Consider the following 27,423-nt stretch of genomic DNA (forward strand, 5'->3'; position numbering starts at 1 on the left):
CTCTTTCTCAAATTATCCAGAGTCAATATTTTCCCTAAGGTCGCTGTCTATACACAAAAACGCCACCTGTGAGGGGGCCTTAACTCTCCAAATACTCTACCGAGGAAATGGGGATCCAGTCGGACTAGTTAACACTTGATAAAAACAACTTCACTAAAATCTTGCTCCTTTTGAAAGGACTCCATCATATTCTATCCTCATCTCCTTATCTTAGTATAAAGAATACAGCCTCTCAGAGAAAGATAATACCACATCCACCTCCCAATCCTGAAGTAGTCCAGTAAAAATTAATTCCAATGAATATTCCCTTCTCGAAATTGCAAATTATCTGCGATCCACGCATCCTTTCTATGTGCAATACCGAACAAGTCTAAAAAAGATATCTTCAACAGACTATACACACACCATACGCCATGCCAAAAACTGGCGTTTGACCCATCACCCACCTCATATCTAACAAATTTTGAAAATGTTTCCCACCCCCTTATAAATTTCCATAATCCCACTCCAAATGGCCTCATTACCTCCTTAGAGCACCAACCTCCCATTAAGCAATAATTTAGTCTCCATTACCAATCTCCATAGTGCCTCTCTACTCGTAGCATACCGCCACAACCATTTTCCCAGAATGGTTTGATTGAACTAAATAAGATTTCTAACTCCAAACCCACCTGATTTCATTGGAGTACAAATCCTTGCCCAATTCACTAAATGAAATTTAAACTCATCCCAACACCACCCCATAAAAAATCATTCTAAAGTCTCAGACCTATTAACCACTCCCATTGGAATAGGGAAAAGAGACAAATATTACGTAAGTAAATTGGTTAGCGTACTCTTGATCAGAGCCAACCTACCACCACAATATTTAAAGGCTCTAAAAAACCTTCATTTTAAGGTGGAACTAATAAGAGACAATTTATAGAGGGAATCGATCTTTCACAAATAGCAAATAGCCTGAGGAAGAAACCTTAGTATACTCTTGGTGGCATGCTAACCAACGGCTCTCTGAAGGTGCGAAAATCAAAGTTAACATCCAAAACCAAAAGTCCCCTGCTGGAGCTAACTCCACCAGCGGATGATCCGAGATCTACTTCATTCCCAGACGACGCAAACCTAGACGTAGACAGCCCAGTTGCAGCATGTCCCTTCGGTGCAGACACCTCATAATTACCAGATGAATCCTTAAATGATGAGGACATGGCCACAATTTTCCTTGGTCCCACCAATACCTCCACGAACCAATACCTCCACAAACAACTTATTCTCCTCCCCCCCCCCCCCCCCCCCACACCCACAACCACACCTCCACTGAAGGTTTCAACTGACTTTTGCTCCCGCTTGGCATTGAGTGACTGCTGTTGTGAAGCCCAGTTGAACCACCACCATATATCGACTGGAAAACGAGGCTTCCTCCCTCTTGAAAATATCAACATCTTGGCAAGGTCCCAAGTCAAGTTGATTGTTTCCTCCATCACAACCAAAGCAACCAGAGCAGTTTCTTCCCCCCTAGAACCAGTAAGAATGACCTCCCACACAAGACTCGAAGATAAGAATGAAGTAGAAGGATCAACAAGCAGAGAAGAATTTTTTTTTTTTGAGATTTAAATCAGCTATCTTTGTCTCCTCACCAAAAAGTCAACAGAAAGAGGTAGCTTAATCTCCTTGCTGGTTGTTTGCGAAGGAGGTTGAGATAATGGCCTCGAAAGAGACTCCAAGTGCAACTCCTTCGACACCGAAGCACTAGCGAGAGACCCCTCTCAAATTGTAGCCTCCAGTGCGTTCTGGTCAGAGCACATCAATTGTATTCCATTATGCTAGAACAGGACGGTGCTGATAAGCTTTGTTGGAATCCCTCCAAGAATGGGTTGTTTGATGTTCTAGCTGATAAGCAAGAACAGGACACCGAAGCACTAGCGAGAGACCCCTCTCAAATTGTAGCCTCCAGTGCGTTCTGGTCAGAGCACATCAATTGTATTCCATTATGCTAGAACAGGACGGTGCTGATAAGCTTTGTTAGGATCCCTCCAAGAATGGGTTGTTTGATGTAAAATCGCTCCATATCCCCATGACAATAATCTCTTCCCTTGGATGTGTATTTAGCGGAGCAAGGCCCCTTTGAGAGTGTCTTTCTTCGTTTGGTCTGCCGCTTTAGATAAGATCCTTACAATGAACTTACAAAAGCGAAAAATCGTTGTAGTAAACAGGTGCTGCGTGTAAGAGTGGGAAAATCGTTTATCGCCTCTTACTCCATTGCGAGATAGCTAGTGTCTTATGATACTTTATCTTATGTTTTTGTGGCTTAGTGTGGGTCATGCCTCATCAGGTGAGGGATTTACTCGCTTGTTGGAGAAGGGAGATTGGTAATTCTCGAAGTGAAGCTTTGTGGTAGATGATTCTCCTCTGTTTAATGTGGCGCATTTGGAAAGAGACATGACCAGAACTTTAAAGACAGTGAGAGGATGGTGGCAGAACTAAAGGCTTTTTTTTCCACACCTTGTTTCAGTGGATAGCTAGCTGCTTATTGATTACTTTCACATTTCTAGTTTTCATGAATATTTCGATATTTTTTCTTCTTCTGATTAGGTGTTTCTTTCGTATACTTCATGTGTACCAAAATAAGCCTGTTGGTTTTTAATGAAATCCATTTACTAATAAAAAAACTCTTGGTAGCAACCATATTTCTAGTTTAATGAACATGCCCAACACAATGATTGGGACAAAAATTAATAATTTATTTAGGAAAAGCAAGCTAAAAAAATGAATAGTTTAAATAGAAGCAATTGCAAAGATTAAAATTAGGGCACTAACCTCTCCCAAGCGACGAAACGCACCATAAATGCCTCCAAATAATGTAGAGAATATGGCATACCAAATCTGGGTATCCATAAAATAGACCTGGAAAATATAGGTGAACCGGATGTTACAATATGATGCAAGATATGGAGAGAGAGAGAGAGAGAGAGAGAGAGAGAGGGGTCAACGAATAAAGTTAAACCATACAAGAATAATTGGGGCCCAGAGTGCAATCACCACACCAATATTGTTCTTTGCTGCAAATCAAATGAGCACATCATAGAGCCTTTTTTTAAAAAAATGAAACAAACATTTTAAATGCAAGGCACATATTCATGACTATTACCACGAGGAAAAAACTCATGCCACTGGAAAGTAGTTATTTGAACCTTCATTATGGCTTTTGTTGGACTCACTAGAGGCTTTATCTGTAAGAAAACACAGACCAGCAAAAGAATTCAGATATTAGAGCTTTGTTACTTCCTCAACCTATGTTCATTTGGTCTTTACGTTTGTTAAAATATTAGTTAAATGATTAAATTAATCCATTCTTATCAATTTAAGCCTTGGGATAAGTGATGATTTAACATAGTATCAGACCAAAGATCCTGAGTTAGAACCTTGCCTTTGTCATTCATCAACTATTTCAATTAAATATTTCACGTGTTAGACATTACTTATTAAGAGAGAGTTTAAGCCCACATGTGACGGTGGGTGCTAGAATATTAATTAAATGATTAAAAGCACATTTGGGATTGCGTTGGAATATAGAGCTTTTGCCTATAGAAAAAGTCATAAAGAGTTTTTTAGAAAAAGCCTCAATTTAAGAATTCCTCAAAAAAAAAAAAGAGCAAAAAAGTCAAAGAAGAGGGTTTTAAGGTTTTTTTACCAAACATACCCATTTTTGCCCAACACAACTTTTGTTGAAATATATATATATAGGTAAGAAAAGATTTATTAAAAAAGCATAAAGGCACCCATTGGTTCACAGGAAGTATACACAAGAAACACCAAAAGCTAACTCGCAACAACTGACAGAAAACAGAAAAAAAAAAAAAAAAAAACCCCAAAACCCAAGAAAGAAAGCCCAAAACAACCCACAAAAGAGCCCAACCAGACACGAGAAAAAACCCAAAGACCCGAGAGAATACCCACCAAAGCACACAACCCTACAACATAACGGACCTTTCCATATTGGGTCTTACCTGATTACGTTTTATTCTCTGATTTTATTCTGATTGTATTGCCTATTTTCTTTCTATATTAGTTCGTAGGGTTTCTCTATTTAATCAATATAATCGCATGAGATCATGAAGTAATAAGAATAATTCTTCTTCCTTTACGTTTCAACATGGTATTAGAGCCAAAGGTCCTGAGTTCGAACCTTGACTCCGTCATTTACCTCCCATTTCAATTAAATATTCTAGGTGTTAGGCCTCACCTATTAAAAATGAAGTCTGAGCCCACACGTGAAGGAGAGTGTTATAGTATTAATTAAGTGATTAAATTTATCTCTTCCTATAAGCTTAACATTTTGGGATTAGTGGTGATTTAACATGGTATCAGTGATTTAATATGGTATCAGAGCCGACCTAGGGTTTCGTTCGTTTCTGGGTGCTTGGGTTCTGCGTTCGTTTCCTAATTTTCTTTGTCACACCAATGTTTTGCCGCGTCTTCCCTTTGGGATTATGCAACTAGATGTGGCTCACCATAATCTAAGTCGCACAACCCACAGAAGGTATTAACGGCAAATTCTGGGCTGGTCCTCCGACGAACAGCGGCGTTTTTGGTGAACACTAATCCATCCCGAAGACTACTCGGTGTGTTTGATGGACCAATTGCAAACAAGGTGGCCTTCCTTGTTCTGTTCGGTGAGATCTGGTTCATTCTGAAGTTTTTGAGGCCTACAGGCGGACGTGGTGGTAGCGCGTGGAGCTCCGACGAAGGTGAGACAATTCTGCCTCGACTTGACTAAACGACACGTCGTTTATCACAAAACAACATGTCGTTCAAAAAGGGTTCCAAGTTTGTCGTTCACCCTGCTAAACGACCTGTAGTTTAGGGAAAAAAAAAAAAAAAAAAGGTTGCAGAATGAATCATCTAATTTTATGGTTCAATTTCTAGTTCCATCTTTCCTTGTAATTTTTTTTTTCAAGTCCACTGGTTGTGTTGGAGCACTATAGTTGGTAAGATGTCTGATTCAAAAATGTCGAAGACAAATTAGACTAAAGGGGAATTGAGTCAAGTGGTGACCTCCCTTGGTGAAAATCTAACTCTTCTAATCACAACTGTCAAATTGGATGGGCTCAATTATCTTGCTTGGTCACAGTCAGCTCTTTTATATATTAAGAGCAGAGGGAAGATGGAATACTTGAATGGCAAAATTCAAGAACCACAGCCCAATGATTCCGCTTATGATAAGTGGGAAGCAGAAAATTCCACAGTTATGTCATGGTTATTGCATTCAATGCAACCAGAAATCAGTCAGGGTACTTATTTCTCCATACGGCCAAAGAAGTTTGGAATGCTGCTGCTCAAACATATTCCAAAGAGGGGAATGTTGCATTGAAGTATGACTTGAAGCGTCGGATCCATGGTCTCACGCAAGGTGATTCTCTAGTAACCATTTATTTTCATAAACTCCGCAGTTTGTGGCAGGAGTTAAATCATTATCAAAATTTGCAGCCTATGTGCGTTGTTGATGCCGCTCAAATTAAGAAGATGATTGAAGAAGAACACATTTATGAGTTCTTGGGTGGATTGAATTCAGAGTATGATCCTGTGCGGGGTTTAGATTTTTGGGAAGGAGCCCCTCCCATCACTACAAGAGGTGTTTTCTTACATTCAAAATGAGGAGAGTCGTTGTAGCACTATGTTTCATTCTAGTTCACAGTCCCAATCCGCTTGTGGGTGCAACTCAACGCGCTCCGAGCAACAGTTCCAGATTTCGAGATAGGGACATAACAGCAGATGCGACCTCATATGACAAAGACAAATTATTCTGTGACCACTGTAATAGGTCACGACATACTCGGGGAGACTTGTTGGAAGCTTCAGGGCCGTCCTACCTGAGGTCGTGGGGGTTGCACAGGTGGAGGATTTAGACCTCGAGCCCATCATACTTCTACAGTTGAGATGACCACTCCCACACTTGATACATCTTCCTCTACTACAGACATAGGGAGACTGAGTAAAGACAAGGTAGAAGCACTCCGTCGACTTATGTCTCGATTGGACGCACCTGCTACTGCAGCATCATCCTCCGCTCTTACTGGTAATTTGACCACTGCTATGAATGCATCTGCTACTCCACCTGATGATTCGTGGGTCATTGACTCAGATGCCTCTGATCATATGACTAATATGTCTCCTTTATTTTCGTCATATAATCCTTGTTCAGGCAGAGACAAAGTTAGAATAGCTAACGGTTCTCTGTCGCCAATACCGGGTAAAAGATCTGTTTTTGTGACCCCTTCTATGACCTTGGCCTCTGTTCTTCATGTCCCTAACCTTGCTGCTAATCTTTTATCCATTGCACGTATTACCATTGAACTGAATTGTCGTGTAATCTTTTACTCTTACTATTGCTTCTCTAAGGACCTAGCCACAGGGAAGATGATTGGCAGTGGTAGTTTGAAGGATGGCTTGTCCTATTTGGACTCTCAGCCCGACACATTGTCGGCTCATACAGGCTTATCATACAGTTCAGGCGGATGACTCGGCAGCTAGAATCTGGTTCTAGCATCAACGTTTAGGGCATCCTTCGTTTTTAATTTTGCAGCGCATGATTCCTGTGCTATTTTTGCATAATAATGTTTCTAAGCTTCAATGTGAAACTTGTGAACTTTCAAAACACCATCGTGTGTCTTTTTCTCCTAGTATCAATAAAAGTGATGCACCTTTTGTTCTTGTTCACACTGATGTGTGGGGTCCTTCACGAGTGGTTTCTTTATCTGGTTATCGGTGGTTTGTATCTTTTATTGATGATTTTTTTCCGAATCACATGGGTCTACTTGTTAAAGGACAAAAGTGATGTATTTTATGTGTTTCAAATGTTTTATAAAATGGTTCAGACTCAATTCAATGCCACGATTAAAATTGTTCGCTCTAACAATGGGGGCGAATATATGTCTAGTAATCTCGAGACCTATTTTCGCGAACACGGCATTATCCACCAAACCACGTGTGTTGATACTCCGCAGCAAAATGGTGTGGCTGAATGGAAAAATCGGCACCTGTTAGAGGTAACTCGTTCCCTTATGCTTGACACACATGTTCCTAAATCTTATTGGGGGGACGCCTTACTCACTACTACATATCTCATCAATAGGATGCCTTACCGGGTTCTAGATTTCCAAACACCCCTCGAGGTGTTGTCCTCACCTCTCTCTACTGCAAAAGGTGTTTCTCCAAAAGTTTTTGGTTGTGTTTGCTTTGTCCATATTCATAGTCCTACTAGGAGTAAGTTAGACCCCCGATCCCTCAAATGTGTCTTTGTTGGCTACTCTCCCACTCCAAAGGGGTACAAATGTTATCACCCTCCATCCAGAAAATACTTTGTCTCTATGGATGTCACTTTCTTTGAACAACAATCCTACTTCTCGTCCACCCCTACTCCTCTTCAGGGGGAGAGTCAGATTGAAGAGGATGAGGATCTTTTGAGTCCGTTACCTGTCCCTACTCCTATGCCAGAGCCGGAGCAACAATAGGTTACTAATGAGTCTCCAACTGAACCTATTGATCAGCCATGTGCACCACCTGTGGAAGAGTTGAGAGTTTACTCCAGATGCCAGAAAGCCAAGACCATTCCTGATGCTAGATGCCAAACATCTAATTCGGGCTCAGGTACTACTCCGTCTACTATTGATATGAATTCTGTAATACCTGTTGTTAATGATACAAGTCTGCTTATTGCACAACGCAAAGGAGTTAGGTCATGTACACACTATCCAGTGTCTGATTTTGTTTCTTATCAACATCTCTCTTCACCATATCGTTCATTTGTATCCAAATTGTCTTTTGTGTCTGTTCCTAGAAATCTACAGGAGGCACTTAATGATCCAAAATGGAGGACAGCAATGCATAAAGAGATGGAAGCTCTTCACAAGAACAAGACTTGGAATTTGGTCAAATTACCTAATGGAAAGAAGGTTGTTGGCTGCAAGTGGGTGTTCACTATCAAGCATAAGGCCGATGGTTACGTGGAATGATACAAAGCCAGACTTGTTGCAAAAGGCTTTACCCAGACCTATGGGATTGATTATGAGGAAACATTTGTACCTGTAGCAAAGATGAACTCAATTAGGGTTCTATTATCTATAGCGGCAAACTTAAATTGGCCTCTACATCAATTTGATGTAAAAAAATGCATTTCTTCGTGGAGACCTAGAAGAAGAAGTTTACATGGACATTCCCCCTGGATTGAAAGATTCGTCCTCAGCAGGAAAAGTGTGCAAACTAAAGAAGGCTCTATATGGTTGAAACCATCTCCAAGAGCATGGTTTGAGCGGTTTTCTCGGGCTAAGCAAAGATTTGATTATAAGCAGAGTCAGGCTTATCATACACTTTTCATCAAGCATTCCTCTCAAGGAAAGGTAACAGCTTTAATTGTGTATGTTGATGATATTGTCTTGACAAGAAATGATGATGGGGAGATGCAGAACTTAAAACATCGCCTTGCAAATGAGTTTGAAATAAAAGACTTGGGGGCTCTGAAGTACTTTCTGGGCATTGAGGTAGCAAGGTCAAAGCATGGTATATTTATCTCCCAACGAAAATACATACTTGATCTTCTTAAAGAAACAAGAATGCTCGGGTGTAAAGCTACTGACAATCCAATAGAGGTAAATGTTAAACTGGGAGAATGTGGCGAAAGCCCCTTGGTGAATAAGGGCAGATATCAGCGATTGGTTGGGCGATTGATTTATCTATCCCATACCTGTCCAAACATTGCATATGCTGTTAGTGTGGTGAGTCAACTCATGCATACTCCGCGAGAGCCTCACATGGAAGTTGTTTATCATATTCTTTGCTACTTAAAATCCTCACCAGGTAACGGGCTGTTGTTTTCTCAACACGATCATTTGAAAATAGAAGCCTATACAGATGCAGATTGGGCTGGCTCGATTACAAATCGAAGGTCTACATCAGGTTATTGCACATTTGTGGGAGGTAATTTGGTTACATGGCGAAGCAAGAAACAGTCTGTGGTTGCTAGATCTAGTGCAGAGGCGGAATTTAGAACTATGGCTCAAGGAGTGTGTGAAATATTATGGTTGAAAATACTCTTGACAAAGCTTGGGTTTGACTCCAAGGACTCAATGCGACTGTATTGTGACAACAAGGCAGCCATCAGTATTGCTCACAATCCAGTCCAACATGACAGAACCAAACATGTTGAGATTGATCGACACTTCATTAAAGAAAAACTCAGAGAAGGTATCATATGCACGCCATATGTGAAGACTAGAGAACAATTGGCGGATATGTTGACAAAGGGTGTTTCTAGTGGTACTCTTCATTCAGACTCATCCAAGCTGGGCATGCGAGACATCTATGCCTCAACTTGAGGGGGAGTGTTGAAAATAACGGACCTTTCCATATTGGGTCTTACCTGATTACGTTTTATTCTCTGATTTTATTCTGATTGTATTGCCTATTTTCTTTCCATATTAGTTCGTAGGGTTTCTCAATTTAAACAATGTAATCGCATGAGATCATGAAGTAATAAGAATAATTATTCTTCCTCTACGTTTCAACAGCTTTTTATGTACTAAATCACTTTCTAAGCTTCTTAACGCAATCTCAAACATGCTCTTAAACAATCCCTTCCTATTAGCTTAAGCTTTTGGAATAAGTGGTTATTTAACAATGTAAATTTGCTTAGGGCATTATTTATATTAAATTATTGAGTAATGGTAGATAAAAGCAACAAGAGTTTCTATGATGCATAAAAGAATCACCTCTATATAGTAACTAAAGGCCAACTTCGTCACTATCAGAAGAACCCAAAACATAGTGTACCTACAAATTTTGGAAAAGAGATATGCCATTGTGAATCACTACAATATTTAAAGCATCAATTCAACAGAACAACCAAGCACTAGACTCTTACTTGAAAAGAGAAAATGCGCTCTCATGCATTCCCCTCCCAACGTAAAGCCGAGGCTGCAAATTTGTAAGACATATATACAAATGAACCATCATACACACGTAGACAAACAAAAAGTTGAATCTATTTTTGTATCAATTTAAACACCTACAGTTAAAGCATTAATGATCATGTTTAAAAAAAAAATGAAGAAAAACAGAATAATAAGAAGAAAAGGCAGCACACCTGCGACCACCACATCATGAGCATCACAATCTTATAGTTTGACCTCTCAAGGAATCGACGAATGAAGGGGAAGAGAAACAATATTGCAGCCAGCATATTTGGTGACAAATAGATAACAACAGCCAAAATAAACAAGGAAGGTGAACTTGAACTATTCCCGAACCAACTTTTGATGGTTTGAGCAAATCCTGGAGGATTCTCCCAAGTGTAAGCATACGTAACTGGGAGAACTACCACCCAAGCAGCAGCTGAAACCACTTTCAAGATGTATCTTAACTTAACATGGATTGACATACTCTGCTGCGATTTCCAACTAAGAATTACATCAAGGACAGCTGCACAAGTGACAGAAATCATCAGGAAACAATTTCCACTTGGTAAAATGAATAGGAGCATTTCGAAAATAGTAATATTCCGGTCATTTGCTGGAAAGAATTGGATTTCTTTTAATGTCTCAAAGATTATTTTTAAACACTTTAGCTATCAACTCAATAACCACGAGTAAAAAATATTTAGTTGCAAATTGTATTATAGCTTAACAGCCATCCTCATACAACAATTGTCAACCTGCATGTGTGACAATTGTTGAACTTTCCATCATCAGTTGCAATTTATATGCTGGCCATTCCCAAGAAACATATAAAGACACGTCCAAAAGTAAACTACACTTGTTGGGAATCACATTTTGTGAACAAGTGCTGGAGTCCCCAAAATTTGATGCAAAATGACATAAAGAGGCATTGAGCAACACAAAATAACTAGGTCTACAAACAGGAAACTCTCTCTCAGCTTGAAAACTTAAAACTTCATTACAATTTGAGGTACAGTTGCTTATCTTAAGGATGAGTCTCAAATCAAACCAATCTGAAAACAAGCTTCAGCATGCCATATTAGTCTTACGAGAACTCAAGAACACTCTTTGCTAACCAGTGCTGCAAGGCTGCACCCCATCTTAACTTGGCTCCAAAAGTTACAAGATAAAATTGATTTGTTCCAAACTCATCCAAATATGTGTAGTTTGGTTTGTCTACTTTCCAATCAAGAGCTCAAAACAGTTACTAACAAAAGCAGGCTGCCAACTACTTGACTGGTAATTCCTCATATATTTTTTCACACACATATTATGCATTTAGGTGTCCCTCTTGACCACCTCCTTTGTAAATTAATGACAGAAAACCTTGGAGAAATTTAAAACCACCGATGTCATACCTTGATTAACCATAATTCATATTCATGCTCACTAATATGGACCAAAAGGAACCCACTTTTAGAGATTGTTATTTTTTGCAAAATACAGTTATATTTATGTAAGTAGAAAGGGCACGAAAAACATAATAGGAATGTTTGTTTCCTTTCTTTCCCTTTTTTTTTTTGGTGTGTCTGTTGGGGGGGGGGGGGGGGGGGGGGGGGGGTGTTCAAACAGGGGTTGGACTTTTAACCTAAATTGCTTTCAACATGCAAATCTGGGATAAAGTGTACAGAACCGGAGTTACCTACCTTGCCCAAGCTTCAATATAGCCGCAGTTATGAAGACACTCAATACTTTCTTGAATACATCAGAACTAAAGATTGAACTTAGTTCCCCCGTGCCATTCCAAGCAACGATGATCATAGCCTTATAAAAACTAGCCAATTTCAGGCACCATTTCATAAATTTTAAGACATAAACGAATAATTTGACAAATAAAGTGCATGGAAGTTGAAATTGATACCTGTAAGCACAGAATGAAAAAGCTCCACATACGATCAAAGCTTCTGAAAATATGCAAAAATGACCGTATCTCAACAAAATTAACTTTTCCCACCCATCGATCTCTAGTAGCTGGCTTGTTATCCTGAATATATCCAACAACATCAAACAGCAGTACGTAACTTATAGCAGTAAAATATTACTTATTGCTATATGTCAATATATGTTGATTACTTATCAAAAAGAAAAGCAGTAAAATATTTATATTGTTAAAGGGAAAATAAAATATCCATAATATCAGCATGATGCCTAGAAATAAGTGTATCCAGAAGATATATGCTTCATTTTATTTTATTTTCTTAGAATTTTTGGAGGATAACAATACACTGTTTGGAAAAGGAAAGAAAAAAATTAAAATAAAAGGAAAAATAACCATCATTACTTACTCCATTGTTCTCAACAGTCTGTTCAATGCGCAAACAAAAGAAGTCAGCGTCAGCACGCATTGGCCAGCCCAACCGGAAACAATCAACTGACCTATAGTTATAAGAGAAAATTAATTACTAAAAAATATAGATCACGAACAAATAACTCATAATACGTAAATGACAATTACCAGAAGTATTCATTTAAATCATCATAGTTCCTCCATTGTGAATGCTTTGATCTCCCTTTTTTGCTTCTTTCAGCTTCCTGTAAGACAATGCAATCGTAAAACAAGAGAAGATATAATCCAAAGGAAAAGGCAACAAACAAATATATCAGACTCTGAGAAAAGGAACTGCTCACAACACCTTAGCAATCACTTTATATATGGGAGTAACAACTTTCCTCAAAAAAGCCTCTTCTTCACCTCCATAGGCTGGCTTTACATTCTCTCCTGTCATTGGACTGACATTCCCAGCTAGCATACCATACAATTCAAACGCCATCTAAAAAAGCAAAACTTATAAGCACCAGTGACATTCTATGCAGAGTGCGTCCGTGAAAACATATTTGTTGGTATAAGATTATTGAAACTAAATCTATCACTATACAAATGTTTCACATAATTGCTTTTCTATAAAATAAAGTGGAGAGATTACCATGGGAAACAGCAATAAATGACTAAAAATTACTATGTTACAACTGATAAATGACGAAAAAGTAGCCAATTTAGAATAAACTTGTCTTAACACTAGCAGGGAAATGCTAGTCAACAAAGCAGGTTTAACTTATAAAGCTCAACATACAGACTCATCAGGCTTCTTTTGGCAGGGCAATTTTTTTTTTTTTTTTTGGGAGGGTGGGGGTGAATCATTACATAGATTAGTGAGTACAGTCATTAAAAGATCTCAAAACATACATGATGATAAATATAGCAAAGGCATTCTGGCATGAATCTTAGATTTGCAGCTTCCCCCCATATAAGCAGATACAGACCCATGTATAGTAGTTTACGCTGTTGCACTTCTTGCTGTATGGTTGGTAACCTGCAATTTTAGAACGTTAGAAGCATTAAATAGAATATAGAAATTGAAAACCAGAGCTTATTACTTCACTTGAATCTTGCCCAACAAAGAGTATAACACCAGCTGCATAAAAACCACTCCACAACACACATACATAAAGTATCTGCTGTTGTAAGCTCACCAACTATCATATAAGATACAAACAGGTCCATATGAAGCCAAGGCATAGCCACCAGTAAGTGAACAGCAGCTATATCAGTCAACGCTATCAATATGCAAAGGCTTACCAGAGGCTACTTCTGCGACCCAAGTACTTGCACCATTTTTTGTAGTTCTTGAAAAGTTTCTTCATTACTTCGGTCAACGCCCGCTCGTCCAACTAAGTAAAAAATATGCACAATTACGTCACAGGCAACAAAAAGTTGAATTGCGTTTATGGAAATATCACTGTTATATCCTTCGCCTGTATTTAAAGAAGCTAGATGAAAAATACTCTTCTTATTTTAAACAACTCAAGTTTGGAAAATCTCAAGCATGGAATCAGGTTGAGAATGTTCACTCTTACATTTATAAAAAAAAAAAAAATTTAATAAGTACATGTATAAGTATGTAAGTTTTGCTATAATATTATAGGATTAACTACATTTACCCCCTCTAACTACCATCATATTTGCAATACCACCCCAATGTTTCAATTTTTGCAATATCCCCCCCTCCCCCTCCCCCTCCAAAATGACAAAAAGTAAACTAAATAAAAAATGATTTACCTTTTTCTGAATTGTTTATCTTCCACGACATTGCAACACTAATGATAGATTATTTTATTTATTGCTATTATTATTGTTGTTAGGGTTTTTGTGAAAAGAAAAAGGAGGCACGTTATGTTGTCTTACGTAGCCTACCTCACATATTATTATATAGGCTTTGGAGAATATTACAATACCCTCAAACCCTAATATATTATTCTAACACTCCCCCTCAAGCTGGAGCATATATATCATATAAGCCCAGCTTGTTACAAATACACTCTAACTGGTTCTGACACAAAGCTTTTGTAAACACATCAGCTAACTGGTCTCCAGACTTCACGTATGCTGTAGATATATCTCCATCGAGTATCTTGTCTCTGATGAAATGACAATCAACCTCAATATGCTTAGTCCTTTCATGAAAAACTGGGTTAGATGCAATATGTAAAGCAGCCTGATTATCACAAAATAACGGAATAGGAGTAAGAGCTGAGAACCCAATCTCTTGAAGGAAATGTTGTAACCAGGTCAATTCAGTAGCAGTATGAGCCATTGCCCTGTACTCTGCTTCAGCACTAGATCGTGCCACTACTGTTTGTTTCTTACTCTTCCAAGTGACAAGATTACCACCAAAGAATGTGCAATAACCTGTAGTAGACCGTCTATCTGAAGGAGAACCTGCCCAATCTGCATCAGTAAAACCTTCGACTCTAAGATGTCCATTTGGTCTATATAGTATTCCTAGACCAGGGGCTCTCTTCAAATACCGAAGAATGCGAGTAACAGCTTCCCAATGTGAAACCCGAGGAGCCTCCAAGAACTGACTAACAACACTAACTGCATATGAGATATCTGGCCTGGTGATAGTAAGATAGTTCAACTTCCCAACTAGACGGCGGTACCTGCCAGGATCTTCAAATAATTCACCTTCACCCTTCAATAATTTCTTATTTGGATCCATCGGAACATCAACTGGTCGAGAACCCAAGAGACCTGTCTCTTCTAATAAATCAAGTGCATACTTTCTCTGAGATAAGTTGATACCTGTTCGAGATCTAGCAACTTCAATACCTAGGAAATATCGAAGTTTGCCCAAATCCTTTGTATGAAACTACTGTTGTAGAAACTGTTTTAAACGAGCAATGCCTTCTGAATCATCTCCAGTTATAACAATATCATCTACATATACCACAAGAAATATATAGCCTGCACTAGTGTGTAAGTGAAATACTGAATGATCCGTCTGACATCTCTGAAGACCAAACTTCAATACTGCTTCAGAGAATTTTCCAAACCATGCCCTCGGTGATTGCTTGAGACCATACAATGCCTTTTTCAACTTACAGACACGGCCTGGAGACTCCCCCTGAGCAACAAACCCAGGTGGTTGCTCCATATAAACCTCCTCATGCAAATCCCCATGCAAAAAGGCATTTTTGACATCCAATTGAAACAAGGGCCAATCCAGAGTAGCAGCCAAAGAAATAAGAACACGAGCAGAAGAAATTTTGGCAACGGGTGAGAAAGTTTCATCATAATCAATACCATACGTTTGTGTATAGCCTTTAGCAACCAGCCGAGCTTTCAATCGGTCAACAGAACCATCAGGATTAAACTTAACTGTGAAGACCCATTTGCAACCAACAGTCTTCTTATGAGGTGGTAAAGGAACAAGCTCTCACGTCCCATTTTGATGCAAGGCGCTCATTTCCAATTCCATAGCTTGCCTCCAACCGGAGTGAGATAAAGCATCATGCATTGTCTTTGGAATGCAAATACTAGAGAGGTGGGAAATAAAACAAGATAGTGAAGGAGATAAAGAACTAGTGGATACAAACTGACTGATAGGATGGTGAGTAGTGCAAGAACGTGTACCTTTCCGTAGGGCAATGGGCAAGGAGTCTGATGCAGGTGGAAACACTGGATCTGAAGACGGTGAGGATGATGGTGGAGGAGCAGGAGCTGATGGGCGTGGTCGACGCGTATAAACCTGGAGTGGGGCAGGCGAGTGTGGTGGCGACAAGACTGGAGGAGCAGAGGCAGGCTCAGAGAGAAATGGAACAGGCAGCGGAATGGACGCAGCACCAGGTGCGAGAAAAGAGTCACCCAAAGAAGTTGTAGCAGGGAAATAGGGGAGAGACTCGACAAATGTGACATCGGCGCTAGTGAAGTAGCGTCGAAGAACAGGACTATAGCAACGATATCCTTTCTGAGTGGAGGAATATCCAAGAAATACACATTTAGTAGCACGAGGGTCAAGTTTATCAAAACCGGGACCTAAATTATGGACATAGCAAACACACCCAAATACCTTAAGGGGCAAGGAGAACGGGGAGGAAGAAGGATATAAAAGGGAACGAGGAGAAACACCATCTAAGACCGAGGAGGGCATCCTATTACTGAGATAACAAGCAGTGAGAACAGCATCACTCCAAAATTGTTTGGGGACATGCATATGAGACAAGAGACAACGTGTAACATCCAATAAATGACGATTCTTGCGTTCGGCCACACCATTTTGTTGTGGAGTGTGAGCACAAGAGGTTTGATGGATAATGCCTTTATCAGACAAATAAGAGGTAAAATGACCAGATGTGTATTCTTTGGCATTATCCAAACGCAAGAGACGAATTTTCTGAGCAAATTGAGTTTTAACCATATTGCGGAAAATTTGAAAAATAGAGAATAGCTCAGTACGATTTTTCATTAAAAATAACCATGTCATACGGGAAAAATCATCCACAAAAGTCACAAAATAATGGAATTTATTGGACGCGATATTAATGGGACCCCATACATCAGAATGAACCAACTCAAAAGGACTCGAAACCCTACGGACAACTCTAGACGGAAAAGAAACACGACGATGCTTACTAAGCTGACAAGCTTCACAAGACACAGACAACTCAGAACGAAGACTTGGGACTTGATGCTTCAAAGTAGGAAGAGACGGATGACCAAGACGACAATGCCATTGAAGAGCGGAGGCCGAGGACTGCAAAGCACGAGAGGCGGGTGTAGGTGCGAGGTCCAGATAATATAAGCCACCAACTTCATGCCCCATACCAATCATCCTCTTCGTCTTGAGATCCTGAAAAATGCACAAAGAGGGGTAAAAACTAACTGAACAATGAAGGGCTTTGGTAATTTTACTAATAGATAGCAAATTAAAGGGAAAACCGGGAACATGTAGAACAGACAACAACTCAATGTCAGGACTCAAATGGGTAGTGCCTGAGCCGGCCACTTGGGAGAGGGAACCATTAGCAAGAGTGACACTTTTAGGTGTAACAACAGAATGATAATCAGAAAGGGAAGTGGACGAACCAGTCATGTGTTCATTTGCGCCAGAATCGATAACCCATGGGTTGCTAGTGGAGGATAAAAGACAGTGAGATGCAGTACCTGACTGAGCAAGAGTAGCAGTGGAAGAGGAAGAAGCTTGCTTATGGGCCAAGAAATGAGCATACTCATCTTTCGGAATGGAGATGACATCACACTCCAAATTGAGGCTGGACGGAGCAGGGGGTCCAGAGGTGGCTAGAGAATCTGCTTGAGAAGACACCTAATTGGCAAACCCAGATGGTGTGCCATGTAGATCCCAACAATAATCCACGGAATGATTGTTTCGGCCACAATGAGTGCATTTGCGAGACCTACGACCGCCCGTACGACCACTACCTCGAGAATCACGTCCACCGCGAAAACCACGACCACCTCTACTGACACGTCCTCCACGGGAACTACCAGAACCACCACGGGCAGCAATAAAAGCAGCACGATCACCCTCACGGTCAGAATTCAACACAGGGCCATGATCAGATAGAGTAGCACGCTGAATACGAGAAAAAACCTCAGGAAGAGATGGGAGATCTGAACTACCCAAGATCTGTGCACGAACTAACTCATACTCAGGTTTCAAACCGAGAAGAAACCGAACCACATCCACCTCTTGACGTTGCTTGCCCATTTTCTGTAGATCAGTTGAGAGTGGTTGATACATGTCCCGCTCCTTACAGATGGCCACAACCTGATTGTAATACTCGTCCACAGGCTGAGCACCTTGCTCGAGTCCAAAGTATTGTTTGCAGACTTCATAAATGCGAGTAATATTGCCAGTACCAGAATACATATGACTAAGATGATCCCAAATATCCTTGGCAGTAGGAAGATAAATACACGAGGATCCAATGTGAGGTTCAACACTGTTCAGCATAAGAGAGATAATCTGATTGTCTTCCTGATCCCAAAGGCTGGTGGAAGTAGAATCAGTCGGTTTGCCTGATTGCAAATGAGTATACAAACCCTTCCCGCGCAAGGATACCTCAACAGAACGTGCCCAATAGACATAATTTTTGCCATTTAATTTCACGGATGTCAGTGGTATATTACCCATAGAAGCTGAAGTGGGTATATCTGATTTAGTAGGAGTAGTCATGCTGAGTCGACACTACCCCAAAGTGTACCAACACGAAGAAGAGAGCCCAAAAAAAACACAACACAAGCAATAAAGTGTGTAAAATGGGCCTGAACCGACCTAAACCAAGCTGAACTGGTCTAAAATGGGCTAAACCGGGTTGGGAACTGGATGAACCGGATCTGGAATGTCTGAACCGGGTCTGGAACTGGATGAACCGGATCGAGTTGAAACCGGGTCGGGTTGACCGGAACACGGAGCGGGCGGAACTGAACCGAATGGACTGGGCTGACCCGTGCGGGTTTGAGTGACCCGGCCCGACGCAGATCCTTTGCAGCGACAACCGAGACGGCCGGTGACCACGTCAGTCCAATCTCCACGGAACCCACGCACTGAACAACCACCGGGAGAGCCACACCACCACTAAACGTGGCTCCGGCAACCGCAGTCGACGTCAACCTCCACAGACTGCACCGACGCCACCACTAAGCACAGCTCCAGCCATCGCAACCAACACCGACGACAACCAACGGAGCAAACCAACAGAGCAACCCAACGGAGCAAACCATGACGGCGAGATCACGCCACTAATAACCGTGATTGCGCCACCGCCGCTTGCCAGACACGGGCATGAAGCCCAGTGCCTTAGATTCCTTCGAGAAGCAGTACAATCAGGTCTTTGGGGTTTCTATGGTTCTGTCGTGAATGACGACAAACAAGGGAAAAGAAAAGAAAAAATAAAATAAAATAATAATAATAATAATAATAATTTAGAGAATAGGGTATAGTATGAAGAACGGAATTAATCCCTAAGATTAAATCTTAGGCTCTGATACCATGTTGTTAGGGTTTTTGTGAAAAGAAAAAGGAGGCACGTTATGTTGTCTTACGTAGCCTACCTCACATATTATTATATAGGCTTTGGAGAATATTACAATGACCACAATACCCTCAAACCCTAATATATTATTCTAACAATTATTATTATTATTTTGTGTTTGTGTGTGTGTGTGTGTGTGTGTTGGGGGGGGGGGGGGGGGGGGGGGGGGGGGGTTGTTGTGCAAAAATTGAGACATTGGAGGAGGGGTGGGGGTTAGTTAGAGGGGGTAAATGTACTTTCCCCAATTATATATTATCATTCACAACCAAACACCACAAGTACTTGTGCAAGGTCCATGACTTTAAAAGAGGAAGAAAAAAATCTAGAGGGGGGGGGGGGGGGGGGGGGGGGAGAGATGAAGTCAAAAAAACTACCCTTCAAACCATAATCAAGAATAAAGAACCTAATAAAGACACTTTCTGCATAAAGCCCATCCACAAAGAAAATCAGCTACTCCTTCCATCCCAAATTGTTAGTCACTTACCCATTTTCATGTGCCATTTGAAAAGTCAAATGCAAAAATGTTTTAGTTTCTTAAACCATCCCATTGAGGGTGATGCAGGGAAGTGTGTACAATTGATAGAACAAAAAAGAAAAACAAGAACTTTGGTTTTAACCCATTGATTTGCGCACATATGCCGGAAGAAAAGCTTTTCCCAAAGCTATTGATTTTCTTAAAATGCTAGGATTGAAGGTATCAACACTTGTTGATTCGTAAAAATACCAAGAGTTAGAAAACAAAGATAAACTATCTCTTTCAAAATATTGTTAAACTGAATGAACTTAATGATGAAATAAGGTTCACCGCATGCCTATACATAGACTACAAATTGTACTCCTACGATTACTAGAAAATTCAATCATAGAGTTATTAGAAAAACCCATAAATATAGACTCTAATTTATAGGGATAAATAAGGACTCATAATCCCTAATGGACAAGTTTCCTAAACAAAAACTCCTAATCCTAAAAGACTTGGATCCCTAATTATTACAAACGTCAACGGTCTTCGAACTGCATCATTCAACTTGTTTATTGACTTCTTTTCTCACCTGTGGGAAGACATGTAATCTTTTGCTATGCGATTTGCATTAGAGGGAAAACGAAAAACCAAGTTTTGAAAGTTAGTGTTTTGGCAATGCATCACTTTGCGTAGAGGAAAATGCCTCTTCCCTTAAAAGTTGGATTCCCCAAAAGGGACAAGTAATTCATCATTTTTACTTTTGAGGAAAATGCTAGCTCCCTTGAAAAGTTGGATTCACCCAAAATGGACCAACTTTATGAATCAGAGGGGGTTTTTATCCCAAGCTAAGCTTACCACAGCAGATTTGTCAGCATTACATGTTTTCAAGCCTAAATTTCTTAGAGTTGGGGTGGGGGAAGCATTTTTTGGAGTGTTAACTATCATCTGCACAACTTTGTTCATTTTGATAATTTCATAAAGCAAATTGCGTAGCAAAGATGGCATTGAGGGTGAAACCAGTTCTTATAGCATGATAATGGAAGTTGAACCAACAGTGGCAAACAGAAAGCCTAGAACACCTAGAGGATTGGTGCAATGTACCCAACACAGTACCAGCAATGCTACTGATAGGAGTAGTGGAGACCGGCAAACATGGTCATTGGTTATGTACACAAGGGGCTTTTTTGGTGCAATGCAATGACCATAGAGGTGGCACTAGTGGAAGCTCCCCTATGGTGACATTGCCAAAAGTAAATAAGTTCCCACAAGTATAATTTATAGATAAAAATAGAACCCAGTAACTTCGTATGAAATTATTGATGAGGTAAACATAGCAGGTAGTACCAATTAGCTCAAATCACTTCTTTCTAGGGGATAGAATTGCAGAAACAAAAGTAGGGGACAGCAGATAACGAAACAAAGTGTGTCCACTGAGACTAAAATTTGTGCAAGGACAAACCTTGGGCTGCTGATCAGGCTTCGGAAACTGTCGTATGTGCACGTTCGCAAGCAATAAGAGCAGGTGCTCCCTTTGATTTCCCACATTACCCTCCTGCATATTTGTTAACATAATCCATGCACACGGTTAAGAAAATAAAAGCAGTTGGCTTTTATTCATTCCAAGGAGCTTATTCCTAAAACAATCATGTAGGACCAAATTGCACTGGTAAAAAGAGGATACAGCTCCAGTTACTTATTTTACCTGAAACCCAAACATTGCCTGAAGCCAATCCAAAATGTCTTCGTCTTTCTTCTTCTGGTAGTCCTTGGGCCAAGGGAGACCCCTAGTGTTACGAAGAGCAACAACAGCAGCTTGGATCTGCAAATCAAGGTAATAAAGAACAAGGATGAGTATTTTCATGGTACAGCATAATCAGTGTACTGAAGGATACCAAAAAGTACGAAAATTGCAAAACTACCTCAGGGTATCTCATAATTGCCTGATTTGCACTATCAGGATCAAGAGGAAGGATATTGTAAGGAGCATAGTATTTCGTCTTTTCAGCAACTTTATCTTGAACGTCCAAAACCTTATCAAATGTCAATCATCAAGGAATCAGTCATATAGGCAACATCAGCCAAGAGCTTGAAGTTTAAAGCTGATAGAAAGTTAAAGTACTATAATTTCGAAATTGGCAGAAATCTAAACAAACAAAGCATCCACCATAAAACAAAAGCTCAAGATATCACAGTTCGAGAAATTTCACATAGTTTCACCTCACGATCAACTTCAATAGATTGTGTCATATTCACAGCCTTCAGAACTTCAAAGAGAACATTAGCAGTTTGGTACGCCTTTGTAAGCTGCGCACTGGATTAAAAAACAGAAAATTGACAGTTAAGTAGAGCATTGAATGAAGCACCACCTAAGACCTAATATCGTCCAGAGGACCTACCGATCAGCTTTATCAGCAGCATTTTGCAAAGCTTGGATATACTTTTTGTAGTAAAGTTGATAAAAACTCTGCATTTCACGTGCATCGCTTTTTTTGACCCTTCCTATTAATGTGGGATCATTCTCCTAGCAGATTTTAAAAAATAAATAAATAAAAAATAAAAAAGATTAACAAACACTTAAAGCTCACAAGGAACCCCACACACAAACACACAGAGTGCTATAAGATGTCATAAATCGTACTAGAAGCAATTAAAAATGCAAGAGACCAGTACCAAAATTTAATATAGATAACAATATTATAGAGCCACAGATATCCTAAGAGGCATTGATTCTGTCACTAGAACTGATTGCGTCCTGTAAGAATAAATTAACATTTTTTATGTCCATAAGAATGAATTAAATGGATAATTAAACAATATTGCACAGGAAATTATTTCTTTGCAGTATCAGAGTGGCTGATTACACACAGCAACTAAATATATCAAGAGGCACGGCTGTTTCTAGCATGCGTAAGCCTTAATCTCTAATTCCAACCTAAACCACAAGGGGAGACAGGGAAAGGTAAGGATGAGGAGAGAGTAAACACAAATGAAATTGAAGTACCCGCAAGAGCCCCTCCCTCCCCCCCAATTCAAAAAGAAGGAAAGAGGAAACCACTATTATTTTCCTTTTCCTAAGGCACCCACTACTGTTTTTCTTTTCCTTTCTTCAATTGCTTTAGTAGCAAAACATTAAGGAGCTTCACTTTTTTGAGACCTAAAATACAGATTTTTAATAAGGCTACCAAAATCTATACAAGCATTATTGTCTTAGATCGGAAAATGAGTGCATAAATTGATGAACATAATAATGCTTACTCTTTCAAGACGTTGAAGGAGAGCAGTTTTAAATTGACGAACACCACGCCCGCTAGATGTGGGATCCAACTTATGAGCTTTCTCAAAGGCATAAAATCGGCCTACATTAACGTCAGAACAGATGAACCAAATGTCAAGCTATTGGAATGCATAATGAAAATTGAAAAATAATTATGCCTGGAGAAAAATAACAAATAATACGACAATTATATTGTTATAAAATTAATTAAAAGATTAAATTCACTTATTCCTATCAACTTAAAATTTTGTCATAAGTAGGGATTTAACATACTATCAGTGCAAAGGTTCTACGGGTTCGAACTCGGGCTTCGTAGTTTACTCCCAATTCACTTAAAATATTCCACATATTGAGCATCATTTGTTAAGGAGGAGTTTAAGCCCACACGTAAGCGCAAGTGTTAAAAAATCAAATTAAATGATTAAATTGACATATTTCTATCAGCTTAAACTTTTTGAGATAAGTAGTAATTTATCATACATTACAAACAAACTTAGAGAACATGCCAAAATAATTGTTATAATAAAACCAACAATAACAATAATAACAACAGTACTTGCAATAATAATAATAATAATAACAATAAAATAATAGGTGGATGACTTATCACAGCCAAAAGTAGATATTATATACTTCTATGTGATCAGTTTTTTAAAACATCAACTTAGTGAAGAAGGCATCCATGCGTTCAATCACTACAACCTAACTCATTGAGTATATATCTAAGATTTCGCAAAGTAAGAAGCAATGACATATTTAGATACATATATTTTGATTAGATAGCATAATACTATCAATTTTAATGCTATATAATTGCAAAATTGGAAATGAGTTCGAGAAACACTACTCAGTAGCTGAACTTTTGACTGTGTCACATTTATTTTACTTTATATTCATAAGGCCGAAGATGGTGTGAATTTCACATGTTCTTACATAAATAGACCACTCAGTTTAAGTGCTCTGTAATAACACCGACGTGATATCCTCACAATTAATCATTTTCGATGATGGTGTATAACTCTACAATCAACGTCAATTTTTTAAAAAGCATGATTTAGTTTTTTTTCATGAATGATTTAGTACATTTTGTTCCTTGAATGAGACACTATGGTACAATCCACAATTAGGCAAATGAACTTTCGCTCAAATGATACCTCCTCCCACTATACGAAGAGGGTAGAGGATGAATTCATGAGTTCAAGATTCATTGGGGGCATACATATTCTAACTATAAAAAAAAAATTAAAAAAAAAAATGTGGAAGGCTTTGAAGAATAATCTCAACGCTCTCTAACATAAAGGAACAAGTTTGGTAACAAACTTATATAACAACAGCAAGGTTTTTAAACCCTAAGGACGCGTTTGGTACACAAGTCATTCCTTTAGGAATAGGAATGTGTATTACTGGAAATACAAGAAGTTGGAATGGAACGACCATTCCCCCCACCCAATTGTTCTGTTAAAATATTAAGAAGAAGAAGAAAATTGAGTTTTTTGGAAACTTTGATCTGTTCCTCGAGGAATGGCTATTCCCAGGAATAGTGTGCAATTAAACAGAGGAATGGCTTCCATTCTAGGGATCTATTCTGCATACCAAAGATGCCCTAAAATTTCACATGACACATATACACAATATCACTTTACCATAAACCAGAAGGAGTAGCCCCAAGACATGTCTGGACATCTGCCAAAGACCTAGAGGTCCACTGGCACTGCCTCCATTCAAGTCCAGGCAACAACGGATAGGGAGGAGTCTAGGATGGGGAGGTCTCCCCCCTATTTTCCAGCCCAATGACCAAAAAAGTAAACAAAAGTGTTTGGACATCTAGAGAAACACTCCTTTTTCAATCTGATACTCAACTAGAGAAAGCCTTGTGAATGCAATGACAAGATTGATTACCACTCCTCCCTATCATTAGCACCAGGATAGTCACACAACTCAACTCTAAAAATGCATTATTCTTGTAGACACGGATAAGGGCAGGCACACGTGCACCTGCACACGCACACATATATATGCCCTCACAGAACCCAATATGCCCGTGCACAAAAAGATACAAGCAAAAGCACAACCACACACACAAGCAAGCACGAATAAAACAGGTAAAATAAGCTCAGGTGGCCACAATGCATACATGGATAAGCAAACTTAAAGCTAAATCCGGCATAATTGTGAACTATATACATGATTCAACAAATTTACAACACTAATCAACTTTAAAATTCCGAATCCACTAGCAGGAGAACTAAAAACGATCATTTTACAAAACAAACACTAACAACACCCAGTAAATAAACACACACACACACACACACAAAATATATATATATATATATATATATATATATATATATATATATATATATATATATATATATATATATATATATATATATATATATATCCAATCAACAAATTTACAACACTAATCAACATTAAAATTCCGAATCGACTTGCTGAACAAGAAGTAAAAAGTAACATTCATTTTACAAAACGAACACTAACAACGCCCTATATATATATATATATATATATTCTCTACTTTTTTGCAAAACTAAGCATGAACTTACAAAGATAAGCCACTCTGGCATTGCTCTTTTCGACTTCATTTGCAACACGAAGAATCGGAGCTATCTCTACGAGCGACGACGGCACGACCTCGCTGTCAAAAATCGTCTCCCCGACTCCGAGGTTCCCGGCGGTCTGCGTCCGCGTGATCCGCCTCTGCAGCTGCTGAGGCTGATCAGCCCCCCCGCCGCCTCTTGATGACGACGCCATGTTTCCTGGGCTCCGATCAAAATCTCGGAACCCAAACACCCTCACTTTCCTAAGAAACAAAACGAAAAGCACCAAATCGAAGACAGGAAAACACTAATCAAAGCAAAATTTTAAAAAGCAAAGCAAGTAAGCAGAGAGAGAGAGAGAGAGATGGAGAGTTGTTACCAGCTGGCTGAGAATGCTAAGCTTCTGAATCCGACGTCAGTGAAACACCAAAGCAAATAATGTGAAGAACAAAGAAATGGAAAGCTTTGGAGCAGAAGAGAGGGCTTACAGAGAGGTATGCAAAGAGGAGTTTCAGATGAAGCACAAACCCTAAGAGAGAGAGAGAGAGAGAGAGAGAGAGAGAGAGGGAGAGAGTGCTGGACCTTAAGAGACTGCTGAGACCTTAAGCTACTTAGGAAGAAAGGAAAGTAAAAGGGAGGTGAGAGAGGCGCTTTCTGTGGGGGAGCTGCTACTGTGAGTGAGTGAGTGAAACAGGGGTGTGAATGTGTCATTTTCAGTGGGGTCAGACAGATTCGGAGAATCCACTACAAAAGAGGCTGAATGTTCTTCAAAATGACGAGAGTGCCATGCACCCCTGGCACGTACCAGTTGCAACCGATTAAACCATTTAATTACTCCAACACCCTCGATTCATTAGGTTTAAAAATGTTAAAAATATGTCATTCTGTGTAAATAATTTTTTAGTATTTCGTACAAGTAAATAATGTTCATCAATAAAAACATTCCTTATTAACTATAAAAATCCTCGAGGGAGCGTTCGGTGCCCCAAAAGCCATATTAATTTCAAATGGTTAAAAAGCTATGGACATAAATTTTCTACAAATTGGTTTGTAAGAAATTTTTTACAATCCATGTATAAAAATGACATGTATCATTTAAACATGTAAAAAGCACATATTTTTTTATTAATGCTATTTAAATAACATGTGCTTCTCACGTGTTAAAGGATACATGTCAATCTTATATGTGAGTTATAGGAAATTTCCTATAAACTGATTAGTAAGAAATTTCTGTCCAAAAGTTATATATATATATTGTTTATAGTAGAAGCAATTTTGATTTATATTCCATTTGTTTCGGCATAAAATATTTTCTTAAAAATGTTTTCTGCATTTTTTGATGTTTGGTGGAAGCGAAAATAATGATCAACAGAAATCATTTTCAATTTGACCATAAAAGCCTTTTTAATTTTTGTAAATCGTTTTCTGGATTTAAATTCTTCATTCTTGCACGTACGTTTATAGGAATCCACCATCGTCGGGTACTAAAGTTTATTAGTAACCCGACTCTACCGCCGAAGATCCCGAATTTTATCCGTTTGCCAGAATTCGGTGACATCGCTGGAATTTGAAAATTTCTGTCAGATTCCATTTTACGCCGTTAGTGATTTTTTCGTACGAGCCAAATACAAATAAATATTTTCAGGGAAATCATTTTTTCTTCGTTGAAAACATTTTACGTCGAAACAAATGGAGCATTAAGTGTCAAATTGAATGTTTTTCTTTGATAACACTTTTTCTTTCTTTTTTTGTTTTCTATTTTTAAAAAATTAAAAATATTAACAAACAATTAAAAGATAAAAC

General features: G+C 39.1%; 1 protein-coding gene across 1 annotated transcript in view; it reads right to left on the reverse strand.

The window, feature by feature from the left end:
• The window catches only part of LOC133877219 (callose synthase 3), a 39,435-nt gene extending 13,175 nt beyond the window's left edge, over window positions 1-26,260 (reverse strand). The window contains exons 1-21 of the mRNA XM_062315472.1: window positions 26,000-26,260; window positions 25,627-25,883; window positions 23,038-23,138; window positions 22,179-22,303; window positions 22,000-22,093; window positions 21,702-21,812; window positions 21,485-21,601; window positions 21,242-21,334; window positions 13,561-13,652; window positions 13,168-13,294; window positions 12,617-12,754; window positions 12,439-12,515; window positions 12,269-12,359; window positions 11,845-11,967; window positions 11,630-11,747; window positions 10,133-10,467; window positions 9,911-9,963; window positions 9,759-9,819; window positions 3,143-3,224; window positions 3,004-3,053; window positions 2,812-2,898 (exon numbers count right to left, since the gene is read on the reverse strand). Of these exons, the coding sequence (XP_062171456.1) occupies window positions 2,812-2,898; window positions 3,004-3,053; window positions 3,143-3,224; window positions 9,759-9,819; window positions 9,911-9,963; window positions 10,133-10,467; window positions 11,630-11,747; window positions 11,845-11,967; window positions 12,269-12,359; window positions 12,439-12,515; window positions 12,617-12,754; window positions 13,168-13,294; window positions 13,561-13,652; window positions 21,242-21,334; window positions 21,485-21,601; window positions 21,702-21,812; window positions 22,000-22,093; window positions 22,179-22,303; window positions 23,038-23,138; window positions 25,627-25,834 (2,283 nt within the window). The 5' untranslated portion in view covers window positions 25,835-25,883; window positions 26,000-26,260. The remainder of the gene's footprint in view (window positions 1-2,811; window positions 2,899-3,003; window positions 3,054-3,142; window positions 3,225-9,758; window positions 9,820-9,910; window positions 9,964-10,132; window positions 10,468-11,629; window positions 11,748-11,844; window positions 11,968-12,268; window positions 12,360-12,438; window positions 12,516-12,616; window positions 12,755-13,167; window positions 13,295-13,560; window positions 13,653-21,241; window positions 21,335-21,484; window positions 21,602-21,701; window positions 21,813-21,999; window positions 22,094-22,178; window positions 22,304-23,037; window positions 23,139-25,626; window positions 25,884-25,999) is intronic.
• Between the last annotated feature and the right edge of the window lie 1,163 nt (window positions 26,261-27,423).

Source organism: Alnus glutinosa, chromosome 9, assembly GCF_958979055.1.
Source record: "Alnus glutinosa chromosome 9, dhAlnGlut1.1, whole genome shotgun sequence".
Taxonomy (NCBI): Eukaryota; Viridiplantae; Streptophyta; class Magnoliopsida; order Fagales; family Betulaceae; genus Alnus; species Alnus glutinosa.